At 41.4% G+C, this 25,046-nt stretch overlaps 2 protein-coding genes across 3 annotated transcripts; one reads left to right on the forward strand and one right to left on the reverse strand.

Annotated features, from left to right (window-relative positions):
- Nucleotides 1-452: 452 nt before the first annotated feature.
- On the reverse strand, nucleotides 453-19,884 carry SLC18B1 (solute carrier family 18 member B1). 2 transcript variants are annotated; one of them, XM_083607798.1, is made up of 16 exons: nucleotides 17,331-19,884; nucleotides 17,194-17,264; nucleotides 15,372-16,216; nucleotides 13,728-13,867; nucleotides 12,310-12,405; nucleotides 11,202-11,275; nucleotides 10,389-10,536; nucleotides 9,456-9,612; nucleotides 8,096-8,232; nucleotides 6,961-7,062; nucleotides 6,345-6,436; nucleotides 5,197-5,292; nucleotides 4,466-4,540; nucleotides 2,429-2,522; nucleotides 2,285-2,334; nucleotides 453-1,027 (listed from the first exon to the last, which is right to left on the reverse strand). In XM_083607798.1, the coding sequence occupies exons 3-16, from the start codon at nucleotides 15,403-15,405 to the stop codon at nucleotides 961-963; spliced, it is 1,362 nt and encodes a 453-aa protein (XP_083463924.1). In that variant the 5' UTR covers nucleotides 15,406-16,216; nucleotides 17,194-17,264; nucleotides 17,331-19,884; the 3' UTR covers nucleotides 453-960. The 2 variants fall into 2 exon arrangements, with proteins under 2 accessions (XP_083463924.1, XP_083463925.1); XM_083607799.1 differs by lacking the exon at nucleotides 17,194-17,264 and having other exon boundaries at nucleotides 15,372-16,154; nucleotides 18,312-19,298.
- Nucleotides 19,493-24,564, forward strand: RPS12 (ribosomal protein S12). Its single transcript, XM_083607860.1, has 6 exons — nucleotides 19,493-19,584; nucleotides 19,749-19,794; nucleotides 21,841-21,957; nucleotides 23,123-23,225; nucleotides 23,648-23,749; nucleotides 24,477-24,564. Exons 2-6 carry the CDS (start codon nucleotides 19,781-19,783, stop codon nucleotides 24,537-24,539), a joined length of 399 nt encoding a protein of 132 aa, XP_083463986.1. The 5' UTR covers nucleotides 19,493-19,584; nucleotides 19,749-19,780; the 3' UTR covers nucleotides 24,540-24,564.
- The last annotated feature ends 482 nt before the right edge of the window (nucleotides 24,565-25,046 follow it).

Raw genomic sequence — 25,046 nt, forward strand, 5'->3', positions numbered from 1 at the left:
CAAATGAAGAGGGCAGCTCTACACCTTGCAAAAGGAATGTGTTTGTCTCTTTTATTGAAGGTAATGGGAAAGTCCACATTTACTGGAGCTGAGCACACACAGTGGAATGCAAAACAATTCTCTGGGGTTAGAATGTGCATGCAATACAAGCAGCTGGAGCATGATGAGGGCATCTAAGGACACTGCCCGGTTTGCACAAGGGCTTCCACTTGTAGAATTTGACTTCCCCTTCCTTTCCCCTCTCTCTAAATCCCACCACCAATCCGCTCAGGGGGGCTACAGTGAACCACCAGAACGGAACAGAACTGGGGTGTGTGGAGAAAGAGAAAAGGGAATGGAAGTTCAGTTGCACAAGCAAAAGGTTTTGCATCAAGGGGACGATTTTGCTGGACACAAATCAATTTCTCAGACAATCAGTAATTTTCCACATTCAGAAAAAAGTACACATAAAACAGCTTTTAGTGTTCTTTATTTTAAATTAGCAGGCAGACAAAAGTTTTAGGTCACAATATACCTTAAAAAGTTTCTAAGAATATTAATCTTTTAAAAAAATATTAGCAAAATGCCCTAGAACATCTCACACACTTTCGAAGAAACTAAGTTTATTGAGTGCTGACCATTGGTGACATTAGAATACAAAAGTAGAGCATTACGGAACATATTTCACATAGTGGAATATATTATTTTCACATTGTGCAAAGTACTTTTGTCCACCAGGCAACCTTGCTGCTCTCACGTAGAACCAGCCCAAAGAGGTCTATCACACGACTGTCCAAAAACACAGGCATTCCCTCTAGAAACAGAATGCCACAGTACTGTGGTCAAGAACCTACAGCCCACCATGTGGCGTGAGGCAAAGGTGGACACCTTCAGTGGCTTGCTTGCTTCTTGCCTGTGTATCAAGCTCCTAAATTATCCGTACAAAAGTAGCTTTAAACTGGCAGCAGGGAAGGCTTCCAGCTACGTTGCACTTGGCAGAAGACGAGCCCTTTCTTCCTCTGTGCCTGGAAGGTTTTGGGGATGGGATCTGCGCAAAAGAAGAAAGACAAGGTTCGAAATGTTCTCAGCATCCACAGCAATATTAAAACAGAAAGGCGAAATAAATCTTTTAAATGCCCACAAAAAAAAATGCCTATTAAAAGGGAAGAAGGCTATAGAGCTGCAAATGGATTTGTGTTGCCTCAGTCCGGTTTCACATTCTTCCTTCCTCTTTCTTTTGCAAACCATGATTTAGTCTTAGTGGCTGTGATGACACACACGGTTTTACGCACCACCACGACACAGCAATATTTGGACTTGAATGTGGGGGGAATCAAAACAAGCTGCCACAGCTAATATGGCTAAGGGCCAGAGCTAAACCAGCCAATGCCTCAGTCTCAGGAAAAATCTCTCTCCCTGAAGCTGCCTTGAAGTTGCTGTTGGGAACTTCCCTCCTGTGGGAAATAGCAGCTTTAGATGAAAGATTTTGTTAAGTTGTGGGTGAACATATCAGACGACACAGCGATTCTTCAAACAGCTCTTGTTTATTCACAGGCCAGGACAGAACTGAACTGAAGGGCTCAGTCAGCCTGCTTATATAGAGCTCCAGTACCACGTTATTGTAACAACTTTCTAAAACTATCCAATCACTGAACGTCACTTTCGATCCTTCATTTGCATAACTATCTACAGTATCCCCCTGCTGGCCCAGGGTGAGAACTTCAGTACATAACAGATTTCATCAGGATTATGCCATGGCCCCGATCCTGATCAGCTTCCCCCACCCCCAGCAGCTGTATTTTGATAGAAAACATAGCAGTGAGGTGGGTATCCCAACTGTGGAATCGTCTCCTCACAGAGGCTCGCTCGGTTCCTTCTTCATAGGGAGGGTGCCTTTTTTTAATTCACCCAGGCCTTTGAAATCATTTGTAATCTGGCTTCTGACTTATTGTGTATTTCTACTGCTGGTTCTCTTTTTCCTGTTAAAAATATTGTCCCCACTCAGCCATGAAGCTCCCTGGGCAACTCTGGGGCAGTCGTGCTCTCTCTCAGCTCAACCTACCTCACAGAGTTGTTGTGAGGATAAAATGGGAAGGGGCTTTGTATGCTACCTTGAGCTTCTTGGGGGGAAAGGTGGGCTATAAGTATGAATAAATAATTTTTAGTTTACAGCAAGCTGAATAATCCAGAAGTGTAGCAGGAAAGACTTAACAATTTGCTCAAATGGTTCTTTGTAAGTTTAAATGAAAATAGTCATTTCCCCCTTTAATTCATTTTTTTAAAATAAAAAAAGTAGTCACAGTACCTTCTTCTGTGCAAGGCCTCGTAGACATAATATATTGCAAGAGCTAACCCCTGAAGAGAAAACAAATAGTATATTTGCAATGTGCCACACTTTCAGATACAAACATAATAAAAGCTCATATCAAGAAAACACTGGTTTACATACACTTATCAGCGCAAATCCACCCTGTATGGCTGCAGCCCATTCAAAACCCAGCTTGTCGTTTAGAAATCCACCTAATGTTGGACCTACAAAAGACCTAGGAGAAGGAAGCGAAACACACATTTAACGTAGGTCTGAGAAAGAATGACCAATGCAGCTTGTACAGACTTTGCATCCCGGGTTATGATTCAAGGTGCTTTGAAGAATTTGCACCACTTCTTAAGAAAAGCTAAGCGAAAACATCCCTTCCCCCCAGTATGGGCCACTGGAAGGATCCCGGGTAATTCTGCCCCCTGCCAGAGCAGCAGCTGCTTACTATGCTCTGCAAGACAGGAGACCAGAAAGGTGTGGCTAGCCCAAGACATTATAAAAGACTGGTTTGCATAGTTAGTGCCCCTAAAAAAACATGTTGACAGCTCAAAACGTGTTGAGTTTATAAACTATTATTACATTAGTCACTCTTAGTTCTCAATGGGACTTCACTTAGTCAAGAGTAACTTTTCACAAAGTGCAATTAACTTATCATGGATTGAAACCTAGATTTCCAATAAATTTTTCAAGTCTTCTGAACTGGTACCCTTCCCGCCCTTATCCTCTCCTCCACATCACTAATCACCGCTGGATCCAGATAAATTATTTTACCTAGGTTCACATCCACACCACACACTAGTGGCCAAAATTGTGGAAACCTTTTGGAAAAAGTGTATTTCCGAGGTTCGATGGCTCATAACACCCGATTGGCTCTCTAAACACTTGTGCTCATTGGCTACATTCAAATGAGGGAAAGCTGCTGCATATCAACCTAAGCAAGTTGTGCTTCCTTTTTCTTTTGATAGAATACAGAAAATTGAACAAACTTTGTTGCATGACATTCTTCATTGAATTATCTTTCCATTTAATAATTTCATGGTATTACTCCAAAAAAAAGTAGTGTTATGAGCCATCAAACCTCAGAAATACACTTTTTCCAAAAGGTTTCCACAATTTTGGTATATTTAAAGGACATTTTTACCAATCGAATAGCTATGGCTTCTCCCAAATAATCCTCAGAGCTGCTGTTTCCCCCTTACAGAGCTATAATTCCCAACACCCTTAACAAACTACCGTTTCCCAGGATTCTTTGGGGTGGGAAAGCTTTGCGCTTTAAATTTAGGTTGTGAGTGTGTCCTAGAACACCTTATGCCGCCACAGAGTCTAGAAATGCATGGGCTCAACCCAAACGGCATAACAGGGCGTGCCCCTAATCAAACAACTGTAAGAATGGGTGACCTGGGCATGCCCCCCTTCTGCCCCTCCCCTTGGTCAAATCAGTTCTGAGTTCTGAGCTGTGCTCGTGGTCAATTGGATCAAGTCCAGTATCTATATCTAGAAACAAAAAGGTCTTTTGAATTATTCAAACAGAGGCTTAGAAATGTGTGCTAAGAGTCTGAAAGGGCCCTTATTTTTACTTGTATGATTTCCCCTCTAGTTTCTTCCCCATTGTCACTATAACACAGCCAGTGCTGGATTTACGTAGAAGCTAAACAAGCTATAACTTAGGGCCCCACTCTCTTGGGGCCCCCAAAACATTTTAAAAGGGGGGGACTGGATGTACATTTCCAAAATAGAAGATAAAAAACAAATAAAATAAAATAAAACCTACATACAGCAACAGTGTTTTGTGTAAGTAATGGGCATATATAGCATATATTCAGCACAAAAAACGGCGACAATTTGTTGTTGACAAAGGACAGGTGGACATATAAAGGGCCCCATTACCTTCGGTAGCTTGGGGCCTCATCAAACCTAAATCCGGCCCTGCATACAACACTCACATTCTTATACAATGAATATTTTGGGGGTTTTCTCCAATGGAACTCTTATTTATGTAACCCACGTAAACTCATGTTTTGTACTCACCCCACCCCCACCCTCAAACCTACTGAGACCTCTCCTCCTGTGAGTGAGCAGGGTTGCTTTGGTTCTGTAAGTATCAACACACGGAGAAGAGAGGAGTACATGGGAGTGCAAATGATAGGCAATCCATGACCTTCTACATACCCAAGTGACCATACTGCGCTGAAGAGTCCAGATACCAGGCCTAACAAGCTTAATCCTTCCTCAAAGCCGTTCTCACTGCAGGACAAAAAGCAAACAAACAGATCATTTCCAAAGGTACCAACTTTTCATTTTGAAATGCAAGTTTTGGAGCTCTGCAGCTTGGAAGACAAGTCATAGAATCAAAAAGTAGCAGCATCCAAAACAGACCTGCCTTGGCTTTCAAAGGCAGCTGCAATCTTTCCTGCAGGGAGAATAAAGGAATGGAGTGCTGTCTCTTCAAAATCTTCTCTATGCCCATGAAACCACATCTCATTCTGTTATGAGACGTGGTTGTGGCAAGCGTAAGGTACCACACTGGTACTCCAGTGGGAAAGGGCTCATTAGCTCAGGGAGGGAGGCTGTTCTTCTAAAAAATAAAAGCACTGCCATCATCTTAATTCATATGTTGTCTTAGCTTTGCATATGAAATGGGGTGGAGGAACCTGTGGTCATTTGGATGTTACTGGGCTGCAACTCCCATCATCTCTGAACTTTGGGTCATATTGGCTGGGAGTCCAACAACATCTTGGAGGAACAGACTCTCTGCCTCTCAATAGAAAGTATCCTGGCACAGACCTATAATCATCAAAGGAATTCACTACAAAATAAGGGAACCCTATTCCAATTCGCTTGCAATGAGCTGCCAAAGAATAACGTTTTTTTTCAAAGTGTATGGAGAGACGATAACTTACTATGCATGATTGAGCATTTCAGGGAATATCGGGATACCGCTCATTCCAAGGGAAAAACCCATCAGGACCAACATTAGAACAAAGAGCCAGAGTTTGCTGAGGGAGGGAAATCAAAATCCTAAAATAAGTTGAGGAAACGATGCAACATTCCTCATTTGGAGGAAGGCACTGGATATAGATTTAATAAATAAAATAATAAGCAAACACACACTTCATTATACCTTTGATTCATATACTAACATTTTTTTTAGCATTGGTAACAACATTTCTTTTATAGGAGTCCCCCCCCCCATTGTAGTATTAGTAATAATATATTCTAACAACAATGTGTGTTAGTGACTTTTGCTAAGTTGGTTTATATAAAATAAAAAAAACAGATAAAATCAATTAAAAGCCAAAATGTTAATCAATAATGTAGAATACAAATTTCCTAAAATGCAATTGCGATTTTGTTAGTCACAGGCAGGCACCTGAAGTTCTAGGCTAATCGTCATGAACGTGTGCTGAACATCCAAACCCTTCATAATCTCTGAACTCCATTTGGGAAGCAGGCAGCTTCCCAGATGTAGTTCAGAGATTATGTTTGCCATGAGGAGTTGAGCTGAGAGGCGATGTGCGGCATGACAACAAGATGCTGCTATGTCACCTCCATAACTAGCTCAAGGAAAGGACCTCAAATCTACCTCCCACAGAATGAGAAAATATTGTTTGTCAGGGCACTCTGGGCATGAATTGGGAAGGCCAAGCTTGAATCTGTGGCATTAACTGCTGGGATAACCCCCATTTACACTATCTCCCAAGCTCCTTAGACACAAATGAGATGGAAGTAAATGTCTTCATTTTTACTTCAAAAAAGGGGGTGCATGCTTCTAAACATTTCAAGTTAAAAGTAAGAGGGAAGGAATACCAAAAGCTCAATAGTGCACACTCTTTTCTTGGCGGAATAAACAGCAGGCTGTGTACAGGCTGAATAAGGTCATAAGGGGACCACATATGTGATCATATGTCAACAGCTTTTGGGTACAAAATATGAATATTTGAGGGCAGAACATACACTGCCCTGCTTACTGATTTCTGAATAAGTATGAAAGCTTCAGAAGACGGACAGACTGCCCGGGCCAGAGACACATTCATCAAGTGTGCATTACCTTTCGATGTGCAAGATGGGAGCTGGTCCTAACATAAAGTAGCATAATGCTGTCAAGATGCCTCCAAAAATCATTAGCCACTTCCTTAAGTACTGCAAGAAACAGAGAAGTGGAAGACTTGAATTTTGTCAAAATAACTACATTTGAATTAATTCAACTGACAGGAGGAAAAATTATGTACTTTATAAGCGTCACTTCATATTTCCTAAGGCAGAACAGTCACATTCAGGACAGACTGTGATGCACAAACAAAACCAGCATCCAGCCGCATGGTCTTTGGGATTGATGGAGTTATTTCAAAACCGGTTGGTTTTCCAGCCTTCTATTGTCACTGCAGCTTTTACCCATTAATTTAAAGTTTTCCCTGTTCATTTGTCTAAAGGGGGCATCTGCATTTTGCAGAGGTTCCAGGACCTAGAACATTCACCAAAATCTGACATAATAGGCAGTGGGATATGGCTTGGCTGAAATGGGCACCAGGCACCCCTGTTTTTACCCACAGTGAGGCCTGTGGGATTGGTTGTGTTTTGACTTCAAAACAGGAATTTCTAGTTCTGAAGCCTACTGAACTTTAATCACTCTATAATGTAGAATCACAGCAGGATTTTGAACTCACCGGGAATTTATCACTGAGAAAACCAAGCAATGGTGAAGATAAGGAATAGGAGAGAGCTAGCCCCAAGAAGACCAGTCCCACATAACCAGCAGGCAATTTGAACTAGAAAAAGAAAGCAGATTTTTTGATATTTCATAAAAATAGCATCTGACCCTCAGTAAAGTTCATTGTTGCAGCAGGGCAAAGTTAGATTTACAAGCAATATATTCTTATGCAATTGATACACACACACACAAACAAACATAAAAATGAAAAGGCAACATTTGTGCATTTTTTAAAAGAAAAACTTGCAACTTTAAAACAAAATACTACGGGGGGGGAACAGGGGGGGGGATGGCAAAAATCTGCATCTCCCCCCCCCCCCCGTTTTCCCCCAGGCCTTCCCATCTCTAACCTCAACAAAATTGGACAAAATGAAAAAGTTCATTGGTAGAGAAATGGGGTCTTATTTAGAAGTGAAACAAGCCCCAACATTTTAATGTTTTCAGTTTTTGCTGAATACTTTTAGTTTTCTCCAAGATTAGCCTATTTAATCTCTGCATTTAAAGAATCTTGTTCTTTAGTTTTAAGACTCTTTTATCATTGGCATGATGTTTCACATTTTATTTCTGTACACCGTTCAGATATTCCTTGTGTCTGAAATCAAACAAATTATACTGGAACACAAAGCACAACTTTGTTATGAGTAACAGATTTATTTATTTTAAACCTAGTACTTTAAAAACAAAAATAAAACCAAACAAAAATTATTAAGAGTTGTTATCTGCCTAGGATGCAGCAGAAAATTGCATTCGTTTTTATTTCACTTAGGCTTTAGCATTATGAATGCTAGGAATGTCCACTAACTCAATTAACTTGGCTCCAGTTTGCAGTTATAGAGAGGAAGAGCTTGCCATCTGCTCACCTGGCTGAGCTCTACCTGCAGCACTGCATTTCCCACTCCATTACTTCATCAGCCTACTTCTGGCCTTAAAGCTACAGGACAGCAACTGCCATTAGGACACCTCTTGCGACTGACCCTTATGGAATTCCCACCAGGACCCTTGCAAAATTGACAATCTTATACAATCTTAGTTGATTTTCATAATTTTAGATGAAGCATTTGTATGAAAGGCTTTCCCCCAATTGCACCTACCTTTTTCAAGACAAATAGTGACATGGTAGGATCCAGAAAGCTCAAGCATCCACTTAGTGTGAACATAGTTAAACAGAGGAAAATAACTTTTGGAAGAACAACAAGCTTCCAGAATGAATCTTTGCTAGGAGTGGAATCTGTAACAAGACAAAGAGTGACATTTTGGGCAGGTTATTTATTTTAATCACACTCGGTATGAATAACATGTTACAGAACGGGATAGGGCCCTGCCCCAAAGGAGCATACAATTTTTAAAGTTGACACTGGGAAAACAGAGGAAGACAAAGAAAAACAAGACTCCTGAGCAAAGTTAGCAGTCATGGGAAAAGCTTAGAGATTGTCTTATGGATCCCTAATTGATTAGAGACCAGGAAGCAGAAAGTAGGAATAAATGGAGTGGAAAGTTCATGCAATAAAGAGTGAACAGTGTGTCCCACCCCTCCACCCCTCCTGCTCAATACTAGTAGGCACCACTATTTTTTATATTGCTCATAAATGATGTAGACTAGAGGAAGGAAGTGAATACTGTGACAGCCAAGTTCATTGACGACACCAACTTATCGGAATAGCAAAGAGCTCCGAAAGGATCTCTTCGCCCTAGGGGAATGAACATTAGAATGCTGGCTCAGTGCAAACAAGAGCATACTGGGGCACATTTGGGCAAAAAATATCCTAACTTCATACATATATATCAAGGATCTCTGAGGTGGAAGCGATTACTAGGAAATCTTGGGGTTGCGATGGCTAGCTCAATGAAAACAGAGCTAATGTACGGCTGCAGTGAAAAGGGCAAATTCCACAATTGGGATCATTTGGAAAAGAATTGAAAACGAAACTGCCAATATCTTGACTTGGGCCAAACAGGTTTCTCAGGCTTTCAAAATGCTACAAAAACCTGCATCAATTTCATCTCCAGCTTTAACGTACTTCAAAAGTATCACAGAAACGCACAGAAAGCCACTACCTGCAACACCCAAAGGGACTTTTTACTATGCTTTCCAGTCCTGTCCTTTGGTAGGGAAAATAAAGCAAAGCTAGCATTCAGGATAGACTGGAAAAACCCTCCTGAGTATGCATGTTTTTGGGGGGTTTTATTTGCTACTATGTTATGTATTTTGTGTTTTATACTGTGATGTTTTGATGAAGAATGGTATATTCTTGTTGTTTCTGTTATTATTTTATAATACAAGGGCTCTGTAGATTGGGCACAGCTATTACAGTCACCAGTATTACCACAGGCGAGAGGAAAGTTTCCTACATTAATGTGTGGAAAAACAGGCTCCAAGAGACAACCTTCACAGTGGAGAATAGGGAAGTTCCAACCCAATTCGAACCGAAAGGCAATAAAGACACCACTTACCATATTTTGGTAAGAGGAACATGTTCAGCGGCACCAGGGTAAGCACCAGGCACCCAAGTACAATGAAAGGGACTTCATAGCCAAAAGACTGGTACAAAAAGCCACCGAGAGGCGGGCCCAACACTAGTCCCAGTCCAGTAAAAATTTCAAGGCTGCCCTTAAAAAAAGAAAGAAAGGACAACAATGACATCAGATCAGGTGGCCTAATTGGTGCAGCAGGACAGAATTAGTGATAAGTACAAATTTCATTAGCATCAATGAAGTGCTAAGTTTTGCTTCTATGAATGTATTAACTATTTTTCCCCTTGGCTTATGGAGCGTTTGAGTATATATAAACCTTTAATCTCTTTTTTTTAAAAATAAATCTTTACCCCAATGCCAAAGCACAAGCTTGTTTTCTTAAAGTAAAAGGGGGTGGAGAGAACAACAATATTGGTCCAAGGATACTAAAGCTAAGCTCACATGATGTAGTGAAAGCTATTATATACTATCATCTAGTCATGATTTGTTCTGGTTTGGTGCTATCAGCATTCAGCTAAAAGGTCAGCTCTTAAAGCAACAACACAGACCTGCCTTTGTAGTTTAGTTACTTGTGATTGTCATGCAAAATAAAAACGTCACGATCTTAACATCCCTCACCAAATGAAACTTTCCCAAGTTAATTTCAGTGTATTGAGACGACACCCAAGATTTGTGTGATGCAGGTCTCCTAGTCCCAAGAGGTCCCAAGAGCATCTGAAGTGTTAGAACTTCTGCTTCACAGCCAAAAGGTCACAGGTTCAACCCCTCCCCCCTTTTGTCTCTTCAGACAGGGATGGAAAAGACTCCAGCCCAGAACCCTGCAGAGAATGCTGCCACACATTTAAAGCAGTATCATGCCACATTACCTATTAACTGTGATTACTCAAAATCAGCTACTGGCTTCATACATACCATAACTGTAGCAATGTTGTTGGGGAAAGCCTTTGCTAGAATAGAAAACGAGGCTGTTATGGCTGCAGCAAAGCCAATTGCGTCCATGGCTCGAACTACAAAACACAACCCTATGAATATCGGCCCATCGGGTGCTCTGTCCAACATCCTAAAATCAAAAGAAAAGTTAATGCAGCTCCTAGGCCTCTTATGCATAAACATCTAGTACAGTGCTCTCATATAATAGACATGTTGGCAAGGCCCTCTTGCGTAAGTAGCGAAGGCTGCACCTTATGGCAAGTATTGGGTCAAATCTGCCTGGCAAAGTTGTCGTCTGCAGTGAATCCATAAAAGATATCTGAGAAAAGAACTGCAATTAAGCAAAGGTTGATAAGTTAGGAGCTGCTTTGGACAAGACATCAGGCATCAACGAACAGACCCATAACCAATTTACATTTCCACTTTTTCGGGATTTCAAAGGGAAATGTACTTTGGAGTGAAGCAGAATCCATATCCACATCTTGAGCCTGTGTCCTTTTGCATGTAAAGGTTAGGAGCTGCTTTGGGCAAAGCATTTAAGTAATCTTTTGGATCATACAAACAATGTATAGATTTATATTTCTTAAAGCATGGAAAATTTTAAAATGCAGTTCCAATAATGGCCAAAAATATATAAAATATTAACAGATGCTATATCCTGCCAAATATATAAGGTCCAGGAGAACAGCAATGGTTTAGGCCCTAGCTTACTGAGTTGAAGTCTTGTATAAAGTACTTTTAATAATTTTTATTTTTATTTTTTTAAGATGCATCATAATCCCAACACACACTCACCCAAAGAGAATTGTGGCAACTCCCGAGATGAACATTCCAGCAACAAACATAAACTTTGCACCAATCTGTACAAGCTGTAAATTACAAAACAATAAAGTTATAGCGCTTCTGCAAGTTTTATAGAAGTTTTAGTACTCAAATTTACTGTTCTTCCTTCAGTTTTTTATGAAAACAAAATTAAAAATCTGTGAGCTTAACGTCTGCCCACTCTACAGATTTACATCCAGCTCATTATCACACCTAAAAATATTCTAAATGGATAAGTGAATTAACCTACTTTCACAACAGCAACAGGTGCAATTAACTGTTACAACACTCTTTGCTGCTGCTACTTTCCATGCTGCACCACAGCACTACCATTAGCTAATAAATCCACTGCAGTAGTCCAAATACAAAGGTCAAGTCATCTGTCCAAGAGGGGATCACAGGGGGTGAACCTGCCACAGCTGGAAAAAGGCACTCCTAGCCACCAAGGCTACCTGAGCCTCCAGTGACCATGTTGGATCCTCCCAAGGTATAGATCTATTCTGTCCAGGTGACTACAACCCTGCCCAGAACAGGTTGCCTTTATACCTCCTGGACTCAAGATCTCGCCACATATAACACCTGTGTCTTCTTAGGATTCACCTTCCATTTATTGTCCCGCATTAAGTCCATCACCACCTCCAAGAACTAGTATAGCAGATGGTGGATGAAGCTCAATGGGAGCACATTGCTTCAAGCCACATGTCTCTTCATTGTCTGTACAATTCAGGATAATGGGTATTAGGCTATAGTGACCTGGATTCATTGGGTGGTATGAATTTTACAGACCTCCTGTCTCATCACATTCTGGGATCTGCTGAGAGGACCTTTCAAATGAGTCTACCTGTTTGCAAAGGGTACAAGACAGACTGAAAGGTATTCAAAGTAACGACTCCATAAGCATGGAAAACCCTTCCCTTTAATTTATGGCAATTCATTTAGGAAGCTTGAGATTTTCTAGATGTGTTAGAACACCTTAGTAAGGATGTACACAGGCAGGAGTTTAAGATAGTCAAATGAAAATGACATTGCTCTTCTGAGGATATTCGAAGCTTACATTATGGAAATTGTCAAACATACTTACATACTTTCCCATGATCAAAGAAGTCAAGAAGTTGAATAAAGCAAAGCATCCAAAAATGAGTCCAACTACAGTGTTACTGGCACCTTTCTTTTCTGCCTTAAACAAGAAAAAAAGAGGACTCAGCTGCACAGATGCAAATAAAACACTTTAAATGTGTTGTAAAGTGTAATATACAAATAGTGAGCTATGCAAAATTCAATGTATTTTAAAAACTTTTTTTAAAAGCATTTTTACAGCGTTTTTATGTGTGTGTGGATTCCACCAGAGAAAAGGTTTCCTTTAAACACAATGACTTGGAACAAAAAAATCTATGTCAAGCCAGAAATACCGGCAGTTAAAATGGCTTAATTGTTACAAAACGTTGCTGGTGGACTTTGGAGTTCCAATTCAGAAGTCTCTCAAGTCTCCCTTAGTATTGACAAGGAAGTCCAAAGAAACACTGTAGCAGAACAGCTGGCTTGCTGCTGAACAACCCTGTGGTTGTGGATCTATGAATCTCTGCACCAAATGAATGGGGGGAGGAGAGAGAGAAAGCAAAATTCACATGAGCAGAAGTTTGTAACAGACCTGCAATCTACCAGGCACTTAGCCAAGGTGTTTTATTTTCTGAAGAAGAGAATGTGCCCTGCACCTAGTCATGGAAAGAAAATAAAACACCACCCCACATGCCCCATATCTGTTTATATGGCATTTATTATGTATGGGTTCAAAGCTGCATCCCACACTGCATTTTATACACAGGGTGTACGAATGCACCTACATGAAAAGTAGAAATCTAAATATTTCCTACCACCGTAGAATGTTGTTGGTGGGACAGGTCTCTGGGAAGAGGTCTAGCAGAGCAAGGATGGGAAATCTGCAGGCCTCCAGAAGCTGCTGGACTCCCAACTCACATCAGGCCCAGAGCACGGCCAATGGTCAGGAACTCAGATGACAACATTTGGAGGGCCACAAGATCCCCAACCCTGGCCTAGAGAGTTCACAACCCTTCAAGATTATCCATGAGAACAAATGGCAAAAAGTCCTTTCAGACACTTCCCAAACAGAAGATTTTAAAAATTTATGGGTAGAGGAATTGTATTCACCAGCAACATTTTGCAGTTTATATGTTGGGATTTCTTTACATCGAACACCACAGCACATTTTCCTCTCTAACCTTCTCTTCCTCCCAACCCTCCTTGTATTCCACCCTTACTTTTTATGATTCTAATTATATAGTGTTTCCTCCCTCATTTTTCCTTATTTGCAGTTCAATGGAAAATTGCAAGGAAAAACCCGATTTTTAAAAGACGATGGGAAACGAGACTTTTGTTAGACATGTTGCTGGGCAAAGTGTCATCAAGCAATTCTATCAAAGGTTTCATTTAAAAAGTTGTAATGATGTAAGCATTGGATTGCCAAGTTGTATATCCATTTACCTCTCTTGGGAAAAAAGGTCCGAGGATTGAGTAGCAAATCATTGAACTGAAGTTGATAGATGCTGTAGCTACCAGTATAAATATCTGTTCTTTAGAGAGCCTTCGGGATTCTTCAGTTGCCGCCTGTGGTATGTCATTGTCTTAGAAGGAAAACAATATATTTCTTAGAACGTAAAAAGCAAGATAGCATATGACTTTAAAAGTAGAAACAAATACATGTACAGTTTTCACAGGTTAAATTAGAAATATAAAAAAGTTCAGATTTTTCAAGAGTCCAATGCAATTCCATTTGATCCACTTGCACCCTCAGAGTCCAGTAATCTGGGCCAACATTCTAAATAAACTTGTGCTAAAAGGGTAGAAATAAGAAACTTATTAAGTTGTAAAGCACATATTAGGTTGTATTTTTGTACTAGCCTGAGAAAGTCTTCTGGTATGATCAAGAACATACAGTTTAAGATCCACATGCTTAATTTGCTAAGAGCTTTTGAAACTCAAGTCATAGAGATATTTCTTAACAAACATGGTGAGCTGGAGATTATCCTTGAGGTACTAGCTTTAAGTTTGACATTGGAAAGGAGAATGCATTTCTATACATGCATTTTGTCCAAATTAGTAAACTCTTCCATTCAAAAGACCATTTCTTGCAATATTTATAGTACAATGCTATTGCAGAAAGTAAATATTTGAGAGTGGGGAGAAATGAAGAGACAAAACCTGGGTTTGACCTTTGATTAGCCACACACACTGATTTATTCCATAACCTACCTTTCCGGTTTGGTTATGTGGATAATGTATGAAAGAACCACCCTGAGCTCCATTGAGAAAGGACCACACCTAAGTCTAATAGTACAGTGAAATAAGCAAAATGTGCAGGCTAGCAGTACAGGGGTCTAAAATAGCTGTACCTTGTTACCTTCATGTTCTAATGTAAGATAAGCCCACATGCAATTGCAGTGTCAGTGGGTGTGTCCTACTGTGATTTAATCATTTTTTCAAGGAGACTCATGTCATTTCTACTATTCAGATATCTTTACACACTCAAAACTTAATACCACCCCCTTTTATTCACTTCTTGGGGAATAAAATTGGAAGGAGTTGGCTCAGGTGGGGGAAAGTAACAGCCTAGTGCTATGTACGTCTACTCAGAAGTAAACCCCAATGAGTCAAATGGGACTTACTCCCATGTAACTGTATACAGTTAGGTAAAAAGGCAGAAAGTCAAATTAATGAGATGTTGAAAGGAAGCCTGGCACAAAGTAATTAGCTCTCTAGCAACATATATTTACCAGAATAAAACTGCCCCATCATTGTATATAACTCCACAATTTTTTTAAAAAAAACCACGGATTGTTGGGATTATAGCCAATTTACCTTGTTATTTTTGTTTTGATTATCTTGTTTGGGGTGTAGTATAGCAAAAGGCTGCTAAAGCATAACTAATTGCATGCGAGCTGCGACCCTATCACCCTTACTTGTGAGTAAACTCTAAAACCAGTGGGATACATTTCTGAGTAAATCAACTCGCTATTAGGATTCAATCCCTCCCGGGGATTTGGAGATAGAGAGCGCGGGGAGAGGGAAAGAGACCTCTCGAAGCGAGGCTAATCGAACAGCAGCATTTCCGATCATTTTTACACCCACCTGGAAGCTCGCCCGTCGCTTCGGGGCTGCCCATTGTAAAATAAGGAAAAGCGAAGAAAAGGCTGGATGCTGTAGCTTCAGGCAACTTCCCACCCCCCGCGAGAAAAGAGCGATGGCTCCCCGGGTTTCCACAAGTAACAACCGGATCTTCCCAGCAAGGAGGGGCAACGACTTCAGCTGCTGCGACCCAGTAGGTTCAAGCCCGGGGCATCCACTCGGCAGAATGGTTTTGCCGGGCGGCAGCGAGGAAACAGCTTCGGAAGCAAACCGGCGCCGAACTCTGATCCCGCTCCGGATCCCGGCAGGCTTCACTTCGGTTAGTTGAAAGCTGCGCTCGGAAGTTGCCTCATCCCGCAAGCTTTCCTCGGGGTGGGGGCTTTTTAAAGGCGTAAAACTTCCTCCTCTGGTTCAGCCACTGGTACTGTTAGTCTTAGAGCCTGAGGCCGCTGGGAGTTTTAGAAGTGCCCCTGCAGCTGAAAAGAGGGTTTTTTCGTTTTTTATGACTTAAGACATCCGTAAACTGTCTTGCTGAAAATCTGAGGGAGCTATTTCAGTGGGGCTAACTTGGCTGCGACTGCAAGCATGCCCGATTTCGAAGTGAGACTCATTGAAGTCGATGTATCTTACTCCCAGGTACGTGGGTGTCTCCAACTCTCAAGGTGCAACCGACCCATTCGCGACAGTGATGTAAGCAGCTCATCTCTGGTTTCAGTGGCCATTCAGAAATGTGATTCCCTCCTCTGGAAGGAGCCAATGTATTTCAATGGCTATTTTTGCATGCCTCTGGGCAGGGGGTGAGGGGGTGGACGTGTTGACCACAGAACAGTAAGAAAGCTAAAACAGACCTCATTTCTTCTATATGTGAAGCATCTCCAGCAAATGTCTGAACTGCATTGTGGAAAACTACCTAGGATGGAGCGCTCATACGGAAATGTGGGCAACTTGCCTCTCTGTGGTTTCAGCCTAGGAGCAGTTCAAACATTTGTATTCTCAAAAGTGCAATGCACATGCTCTCTGATTGCCACTGTAATTCTAACCAAATGGTGTTGAGTCCAGCCTTGAACCCACTTCATCAATGAATTTTGTTTCCTCTTCCATAAATGTAGGAGCAGAGCTAAGTGCTGTGTTTTTCATTTCATGATGGCAACACACCTCTAAGACTATATGGCAAAAATGAACTTTTAATCAATGCAGCCAATTTGGCTTTGGAATCAAGGCAGCTTCTCCACCCCATTTACAAAACATCCAGCCTTATACAAAGTCTGCTCACTTCAGAGTTTGCTCACTATTTTGTGATATTTTGGTTGGTTGCACTAAAATAATTCTGGGATTTTCCAGAATAAATGTGTTAGCTTAAGACTTAGCTATGCATGTTTCAGCCTCATTAGTGTGTATTTTTCTGTCTCTCTAACAAAAGCTCATTTATTTGGCACACAGACTATTGCACCAAGAGTTGATATCACTGACCTTTGCTGTGATGTAAGTGGTATTGCTTCACCACACTGCTGCTTAGGAGTGGCACCTAGGACTTCATACACACACACACGTATAATGTATTTAAATTTTCAGGCCTAGAATGGTTGGCTTACTTCTGCAGTTATATATGTGTACAATTTACTCACAGTGGAATAAAGTTTTTTTTAAAAAAATGTGTATCTTTGTAGGATTCATTTCTTGGTTTTAAAATTCCCAACCCTGTAATTGGGCTGTTTTATATTCCAAAGTCCTGTCATCAAAATGCCTTGCTTCAAAGTGAGTGGCAGGCCTTTAAACTAATATCTGATGCACCAGGTTCTTGAAATGGGGAGGGATGCTCTCCCACTTCTTTTCAAGCATCTCATTTCTTTTTGAGCAGTTGTAATTGTGTCTGGTATAACTTCACCACCCCATCTCCTTCAAATCCAACCCACTTGCATGCTAGGCTTTTAAGCTGCAGCATACTATGTTTTTTCAAGTTACTGCTGAACATGAAACAAATTAAAAGATTCAGCTTTTCAGTAGAGAACAGCAATATTCCAAGTATGTCTGTTTTCCATCACAGATAGACAAGAAAAGAAAAGAAAGCCAAAGATGTTTAGTAGAAATAAAGTAATGAAGACACTTGGTGGAGATTCAGAGGTTATCAAGGGTATTAACTCTCTCTTAGTTTTCTCTCTAAAGCAAAATATGGTCAATAGTATTCCAAGTAATGCTGTGCCTCATTAACATAATGGAAGAAGCAGAAATTCAAAACTGCAAGGTCAGATCAGAAATAGTTAATTGCTTATTCTGTATCACTGACTTTATAATCAAAGGCAGAATTGTTAGTTATTGATAACTTGTTAAGGTCAGTATGCATTGGAAGTTTGTAGGGATTAGGTTTGTTTTTATTCTGTGTGTATTACTGTTAGCCAGCTTGAGCATCTTTGGAATGAGAAGGAGGATAGAACTATTATTTTTTAAAATAACTTGTTACCAGAAGCAATTTGGTAATTTTAGACTCTGCATTAACTGACCTTCCAGCATGGGCGTTGCCAGGCTTTTTGTGGGGGGTGGGGCAGAATTGACGTGATTGGTCAGTTAGTTAAGTATTTCTATTGTTTGACAACCATGCCTTCCAGAGGGTCACCCCTTTAGGTGGCCATGTGTGTTCCAGAGTGTGGTAAGCCAGCCCCATTTGGGGAGAGTCCTACTCATTCTGCTGGCTAGACATCTGCCCCCAAATCATTACATGATGGATCAGGAGATATGAGCTGCCTGAAATCCTGAACACGCTTACTTAAAGCAAATTGCATTGAAATGAATGCTCCTCTGTCCTCCTTACTCAAGATGACTTAATACAAAGCAATACAATGAATGATTTGCATGGTATATGTGTTCAGTGATTTACCAATACTGTACCAGGATGCCAGTGTTACCAACAACTGTTTTGTGAATTATAACTGCCTATTGCATAATTACCATTGACTACACTTTCCTTGCTGGTATGTTGTAAGTTGTCTTGACTATCTTTTATAAAGGCAGGATATACTTCTTGATAACAAATGAACTTGTCACTCGGAGGGTTTTAAGAATACAAAAAACCAGAACCTTCCTATTGCATGTAGCAGAGTGTACTCAAATGTGTGTGTACTTTCTAGCACAATGTACAGTACACACACAATTGTTTCTTGTGTGTTGCACTGGATCCTGCCATCTCTGCAGATCACAGCATTTTTGAGGACATGATGCAGTCTACTTTTGCTACTTGGATAATCTAAATCTTAGTCCAGCAAATGCACTCGTTCTGGATTCTGCGTAGAAGGGCATTCCACAAACGCCCCAAGCAGCCTTTAGGAAGCGCCAAAGCTACCACGTGTGGCAGTGATGTGGCCAACTTATGCCTACACCATTTAAGTTTTTTAAAAAACAAAAAGACCTCAAAAACCTCTCCCAGCCAACCACCGGTATAAAAATACGGTATTTGGCAAAGGTCCATCTTTACAATCCCAGCCCCTCCTGCCCATTCCGGCCAATTCCCAGCTGGCGCTCCAAGGAACAGTGGGGCGCATCTCTTGCCATTATCTCGGGACTCTTCTTCCCCAAAGTCATCCGTTCCTACACCGACTTAATCTACCCAAGAAACCCCGAAAGATCCACAATAAAAGCGACTCTTGGCGAGGAGGAGGGCGACCCTGGAGGGGCGTCTCCGCAGAGACCCGAATCTCCTCCGGAGCAGCCTGGTCCGCCCGCCGACTTTCCCGCCGGTGCCTTTTGAATGATTCGGTGTTTTGTGTGTGTGTTTTTGTCTATCCAGCGTGGAGAATTAGGCAGCCGCCTCCTCTCCGCGCAGTAACCGCCAAGAAGTCTCGAAGTGCGAGTGTGAGGAGCGCTGTGTGTTTGCGCAGGACAACAGGGAAGCTGGAGGCGGAGCAGGCACGGCGGGTCTCAGTGCCTCGCTCAGCCGCTGCCGCCAGCCGGGCAATATAACGGGCATTTATAGCACCGGGGCGCTCCTCTATATTAAGGCAAACTGATGATTCGCTCAGCAAAACCGCAAAGTTTCCTAAGGAACTACCGGCAACGGGGCTTAAACATCCGTTTGTTTTTCGCCTCCGAGCAGGCGAAATGGTTGGACGCCTAAAACTGCAGGCGCGGCTGCGCGGAGAAGGAGAGCAGGGTCCTCGCGGCCTTAAATAGGCGGGCGGGCTGCTCCGCCCCTTCCTTTTCACCATAGGTTCGTGGAAGCTGTGAGGTGGGTGCCGCGCGTGTCGGGTCTCTCTCTCTTTCTCTCGCCCCCCCCTTGTTTCTCCTTGTTTTTAGAGGGGGGGGGAGAGGGGAAAGACGATTCTCTTTACTGTTCGCTCCCTCTCGTTTTCTGCCGCTCCCCGTTTAACAGGCTCCCTTCTTTTCTTTCAGCCACCCCCCGGGCGGGAGAGTCACCACCAACCATGGCCGAGGAAGGGTAAGTGCGAGCGGACGGCGACGGGGCGGAAGCTTCCCTCCTTCTCTTCCCCGATTTCCGGGCCCCGCGCGGGGACTTCGCCTTCTGGCTGCACGTGGCTGGGCCCAAGTTGCTCTCCTCGCGGCCGCTTGAACCACGTGCTTAGCGAAGGCCCCGCAGAGCCTTTCTCCTCTTTCAGATAACTGGAACATGGCGCTTCAGTGCAAAATAGGCCTCTCCGTCCGTGTTGCGGGAGGGCCTGAAAGTTTGCAGGAAGAAAGTTTCTTTGCGGACACCTGTGCGCGCACGCGCCCTTCCCCTCCTCCCCCCCCCTCCCGCGAATCCGGAGTCTCCATGCGGTGAAAGGGAACGGGGTTGTTGTTTTTCTGGACGCCAATGTGAGATGGGGAGGATGATGGGAAACTGGACGTCTGTAAACATTAATTGGATTTATCGTGGGATCCCAGCGGAGCAGCAAATGGTCCTGGCAAATTTCAGAGGGGTTTTTAGCCTGCTGTACAGAGACTCAAAAAGCACCCTGTCGCGTGTAGACTTCACTGCTATTGGCATTATTACAGCATTGATCCTCCATCGTGATCCTCCTTCCTATTTAATCTATGCAACATAACCCTATGGCACCCTAGGAGTGTTACGGTTTGGTGTTACTCCATGTATTTTTCATTGCCTCTTTGTTTTAAGAATAAAGTTGCACTAAAGTCTGTAGAAGTTTATCCCAGAATTATTAGTGTTCTGAGTTGTAATTGGTTGTGTTGATATGCTCCTTACAAACCCATCCCAAACCACTGTTACTAGTGATATATCTCCAGTGTTTGGCTTATTGCCCTTTCTCCCACATATTAAATTATCAGGGTGCTGATTTTGCTGTAGTCAGCAGCTTCATGGGTTGCTGCATGCAGAGTGGAAGAGTTGGAATTGTAACTTACGAAACAATACTCCATTAATTCATATAGACTTCATTCTTTTTATGGCCTTGATCAGCTTAAAATCAGCATTGTGCCTCGTAAGCTGCAGTTTTGAACTTGGGACTGTTTAAAAGAGAACTCTCTTTTTCCAGCCACTCTTATTAAAGACACCTATGAAAACTGGGTCCAAAATTAGGGATTGGGGATACAGTTTTTGCCACTTGATAAGTGAAAGGATAACATATTTGGATTGACTATTTCTTACTTGATCTGGGGGGAAAATGATCAGTGAGGTTAGCAAGCTTGCAAGTAACAAAAACTCCATGGCACATTATTTTTAAATTGTGCAAACACAATTTAAACAGATTTTATTAGTCTGGTAGTGTTGCTTACTAAACAAGGTGGTGTGCAAACTTAATATTCTGTGTTACCAAACATTCATTTAAAGTTGTCAGTAATGTGGGAAATTCAATTTTAGGAGCTTCTAGGAAAGAACAATCTGGGAAACATAAATACGCATTGTGCCCATATGTAGAATATTTCGTACAGTTCTGGTAGCTCTTTCTCATGAGATCATAGAATTCAAAAATATTCAGGAAAGTGCAACTAAGATGAACAAGGGCAGACCTCCCCTATAAGGAAAGGTATAAGCTGCTGTTGCTTTTGTTTTAAAAAGATACCCAGAAGTAGTCTCAGTACTTTTAATATACGTAAGAAGACACTGGTATTGCCTGCCATCCTAAAACCCAAATTGTCAATGAAAATGATAGTTTGGGGTAGCCAGGAGGAACTAGAATGCAAAGACGTCATGGAGTCCACTGTTATAAGTAAGGTGTTTTTAGAAGTTCTAATTGTATTGTTTAAGTATTAGACATTTGCTGATCTGGGCTTTGTTAAGAAATACATGCATTTAACAAATTAAGCCATGACCTTTTGTTAAGACCTGTGCAAAAAAAATCTCGTTGCTGTAGCAGTTGAATGAATCAGTGTTTGGGTACAATGTATGTCCAATTTTAGATGTTGATTTAAGTGCCATGCCAGTTCAAAAATATCTGGCTGGCCACTGTTAACAGCAAAAGGGGCCTAGGTGAACGTTGGTGAGATAAAGCAAGTTCATGTTCTTCTATGATTTTTCATTTGCTAGCATTGCTGCTGGAGGTGTAATGGATGTCAACACCGCCCTTCAAGAAGTGCTGAAGACCGCACTTATCCACGATGGCTTAGCCCGTGGAATTCGTGAAGCTGCCAAAGCCTTAGACAAGTAAGTGCTGGATGTTAACTAGTATGTGTGCCTCCATGTTGGAGTTTGGTCGTGCATTTCTTGTAAATGTGAGAAGAAAGTTGCTCAGGGTAGCTTACAATAGTAAAAAAAACCTTATATCCTGTAAATTTTTACAGGATATAAGTAAAATTAAAATTCAACCATGGCAGAGACCACAAATAAAAATTAAAACCGCATATACAGTGGTACCTCTGGTTACGTACTTAATTCGTTCTGGAGGTCCATTCTTAACCTGAAACTGTTCTTAACCTGAAGCAGCACTTTAGGTAATGGGGCCTGCCGCACCGCCTCCACATGATTTCTGTTCTCATCCTGAAGCAAAGTTCTTAACCCGAGGTAATATTTCTGGGTTAGCGGAGTCTGTAACCTGAAGCCTATGTAACCCGAGGTACCACTGTATTTAGCAGGTAACATGCTGCTAGAATAAAAATGTCTTTAGAAATTAGTGAAAGATGGGTAGAGAAAGAACTTCTATGGCTTGCAGGACAAAGTGTTCAACAGTTTATGAGATGAGAGCTACAGGTTTTGAATGATGACTCTCTTAAAAAGTCGGATACCCCTTCACTCTTACTATGAGTGAGAATAATAGTCTGACAAACCTGTACATACAGATTGGTCTTAAGAGTAGGAGCCACAAATAGTCTAGTAATGTCATGGTGGTGGGAGTAATACGGTAAAAGCACCCAGTGTAGTTTGAAAAATTCTAAGTGGTTGTGTTAACATTACTCATAACTAGGTAAATAAAACACATTTAAAAACCTGGACTAAATTGTTACTGACAGGGCATCTGGTACTTTAAGGTACATTTAAATTGCAGCAGTGGTATGAAATTCACTAGTATACTGGTTGTGCCGTTCTTTGGTACTAACTTCAAAGTCTAAAGAAAAGAAAAATACTGTTTATGATCCATGACTTTGATCCCAATTTTCCTCATGTGTCTTGAAAAGAACACACAGAAAGAAATTCCCTGTTCTACTTCCCCAGATAATGTCCTATTGATTTGTGGACTAATGAGAATGGTTTGGGGAAACTGCAGGTGGGGAGTCAGTGGAATTTGGCCTCTCTGGGTGAACAGAAGAGCAACTAGGAATTGGATCTTTTTTCTGTAGTCCACTGTGTAACTAATAATGGTCTATTGTTTTAGACGCCAAGCCCACCTTTGTGTTCTCGCATCCAATTGTGACGAGCCCATGTATGTCAAACTGGTTGAAGCACTTTGTGCTGAACATCAAATCAACCTGATAAAGGTAATGATTATGTACATCTTTTAGATTGATAATTGAATGCAAAAGCTGTTTTGCTTGTTCAGTAAAATATTTTCTACTGAATGTAGCATCTAGATCAGGCATAGGCAAACTCAGCCCTCCAGATGTTTTGGGACTACAACTCCCACTATCCCTGACCACTGATCCTGTTAGCTAAGGATGATGGGAGTTGTAGTCCCAAAACATCTGGAGGGCCGAGTTTGCCTATGCCTGATCTAGATGCTTGACTTTTTAAGTACTGTTCACGCTGTACAGTGATGATAACTTGGCTCCCTCTACTGAGACTTGTGAGGAGAACAACCACTAACGTTACCCATTATTTCTGAGTGTACAGCTTCCATGATTTCTGTGCTTACCATCTTATTTTGAAGGCAGTACTAATGGAATATAAAAATCTTTGACAGGTTGATGACAACAAGAAGCTGGGTGAATGGGTAGGTCTCTGCAAGATCGACAGAGAAGGAAAACCCCGTAAAGTTGTGGGCTGCAGTTGTGTCGTTGTCAAAGTAAGTTGATGAAAGTGCTCTTTTTAAAAAATGGGTACATATTTTAGAGCAGTTTTATTCGCTAAGTGTTTTATTGTGCCTTTACATACTGTTGCCTACATTTTGGTCTCAAATTGCAGCTCTTGAGCTTGATTAGTCCAGACCTGAATGTCTTAACTATTATCAGCATAACAGTTAACAGCAAAGAAGCACACCACTTGCTGCTTTGCTAATGTTTGAAGAGAAATAAATTTTTGGTTGGCGCCAGTGGTGGGTGAATGAGAAATTGGAATGAGAAACTTTCTGCATGTGGGAATATTGAAAGAGATGCAGTTTCCCTACCCATACAGTTAACTGATGTTTTGCTGCTCTTTTAATCTTCTAAATACTTGCCAAATTTAAACCGTGCACCTCGTATTTCTCATAAGTAAAACATTTTAAATGATGGTTCTGTAATGGTGCACAAACTGATTATTTGTTCCCTTTCCTGTTTAATGAGCAACACTGCCAGCTGGATAAAATCTGCTTAACTTTCAAGTGTTCTGCAGAAATGCAAACTATTGCTGGCAATAATAAAGCCAGGGTACGAGCCTTGAAGACTAGGTAGTCATTGAGGTCCCAATAAATGGCTACATTTTGGTTTTTAAATATGGGTTGACTTTATTTTACTGAATGCCCTGTTTTTAGTACCCCAAAATGGGCTCTGACGTTTGGCTTATTGTCTTATTAATGCATTGTCTTATTGTAGGACTATGGCAAGGAATCTCAGGCCAAAGATGTCATCGAAGAGTACTTCAAGTGCAAGAAATGAACCAATAAAATATATTTGCGCCTGAGAGTGTTTGTGTTTTGCTGGTCTTTAGATAGATAACCTCCCCCCGCCCCAATGGAACTAGTTGGTCTCTTCACATGCATTAATTTCTAAAGTACTGGTATACGTTTTGGAACGGTAATATTGTCTGCCTCAATACAAGGAAAATTGAAGAATGGAGTGATTTGAATTCTATGTCATATGTTCATGGGTATTGTGTTCATTCTGGACTTTAATTATGTAGAGGGGCTACAGATAGATTACTCCCATTTCCTTCCAGGACAGTTTTGTATGTATGTAATCATAAGTCAATCTCAATAAGTTTATTGAGAAACCATACAGGAAGCAGCTTGAATCAGATTATACATAATGCTGTCTCTACTTGCAGACAGGTTTGAGACAGCTGGTTTGAACACTCTTTGAAACCACCCTCCATTAAGTAGGCACTTTAGAGAGCCTTGTCTTTCTTTTTGATATGGAAGTCCCATGCCATGCTGGGGTGTATAA

Source organism: Podarcis filfolensis (assembly GCF_964270895.1).
Source record: "Podarcis filfolensis genome assembly, chromosome: 3".
Lineage (NCBI taxonomy): Eukaryota > Metazoa > Chordata > Lepidosauria > Squamata > Lacertidae > Podarcis > Podarcis filfolensis.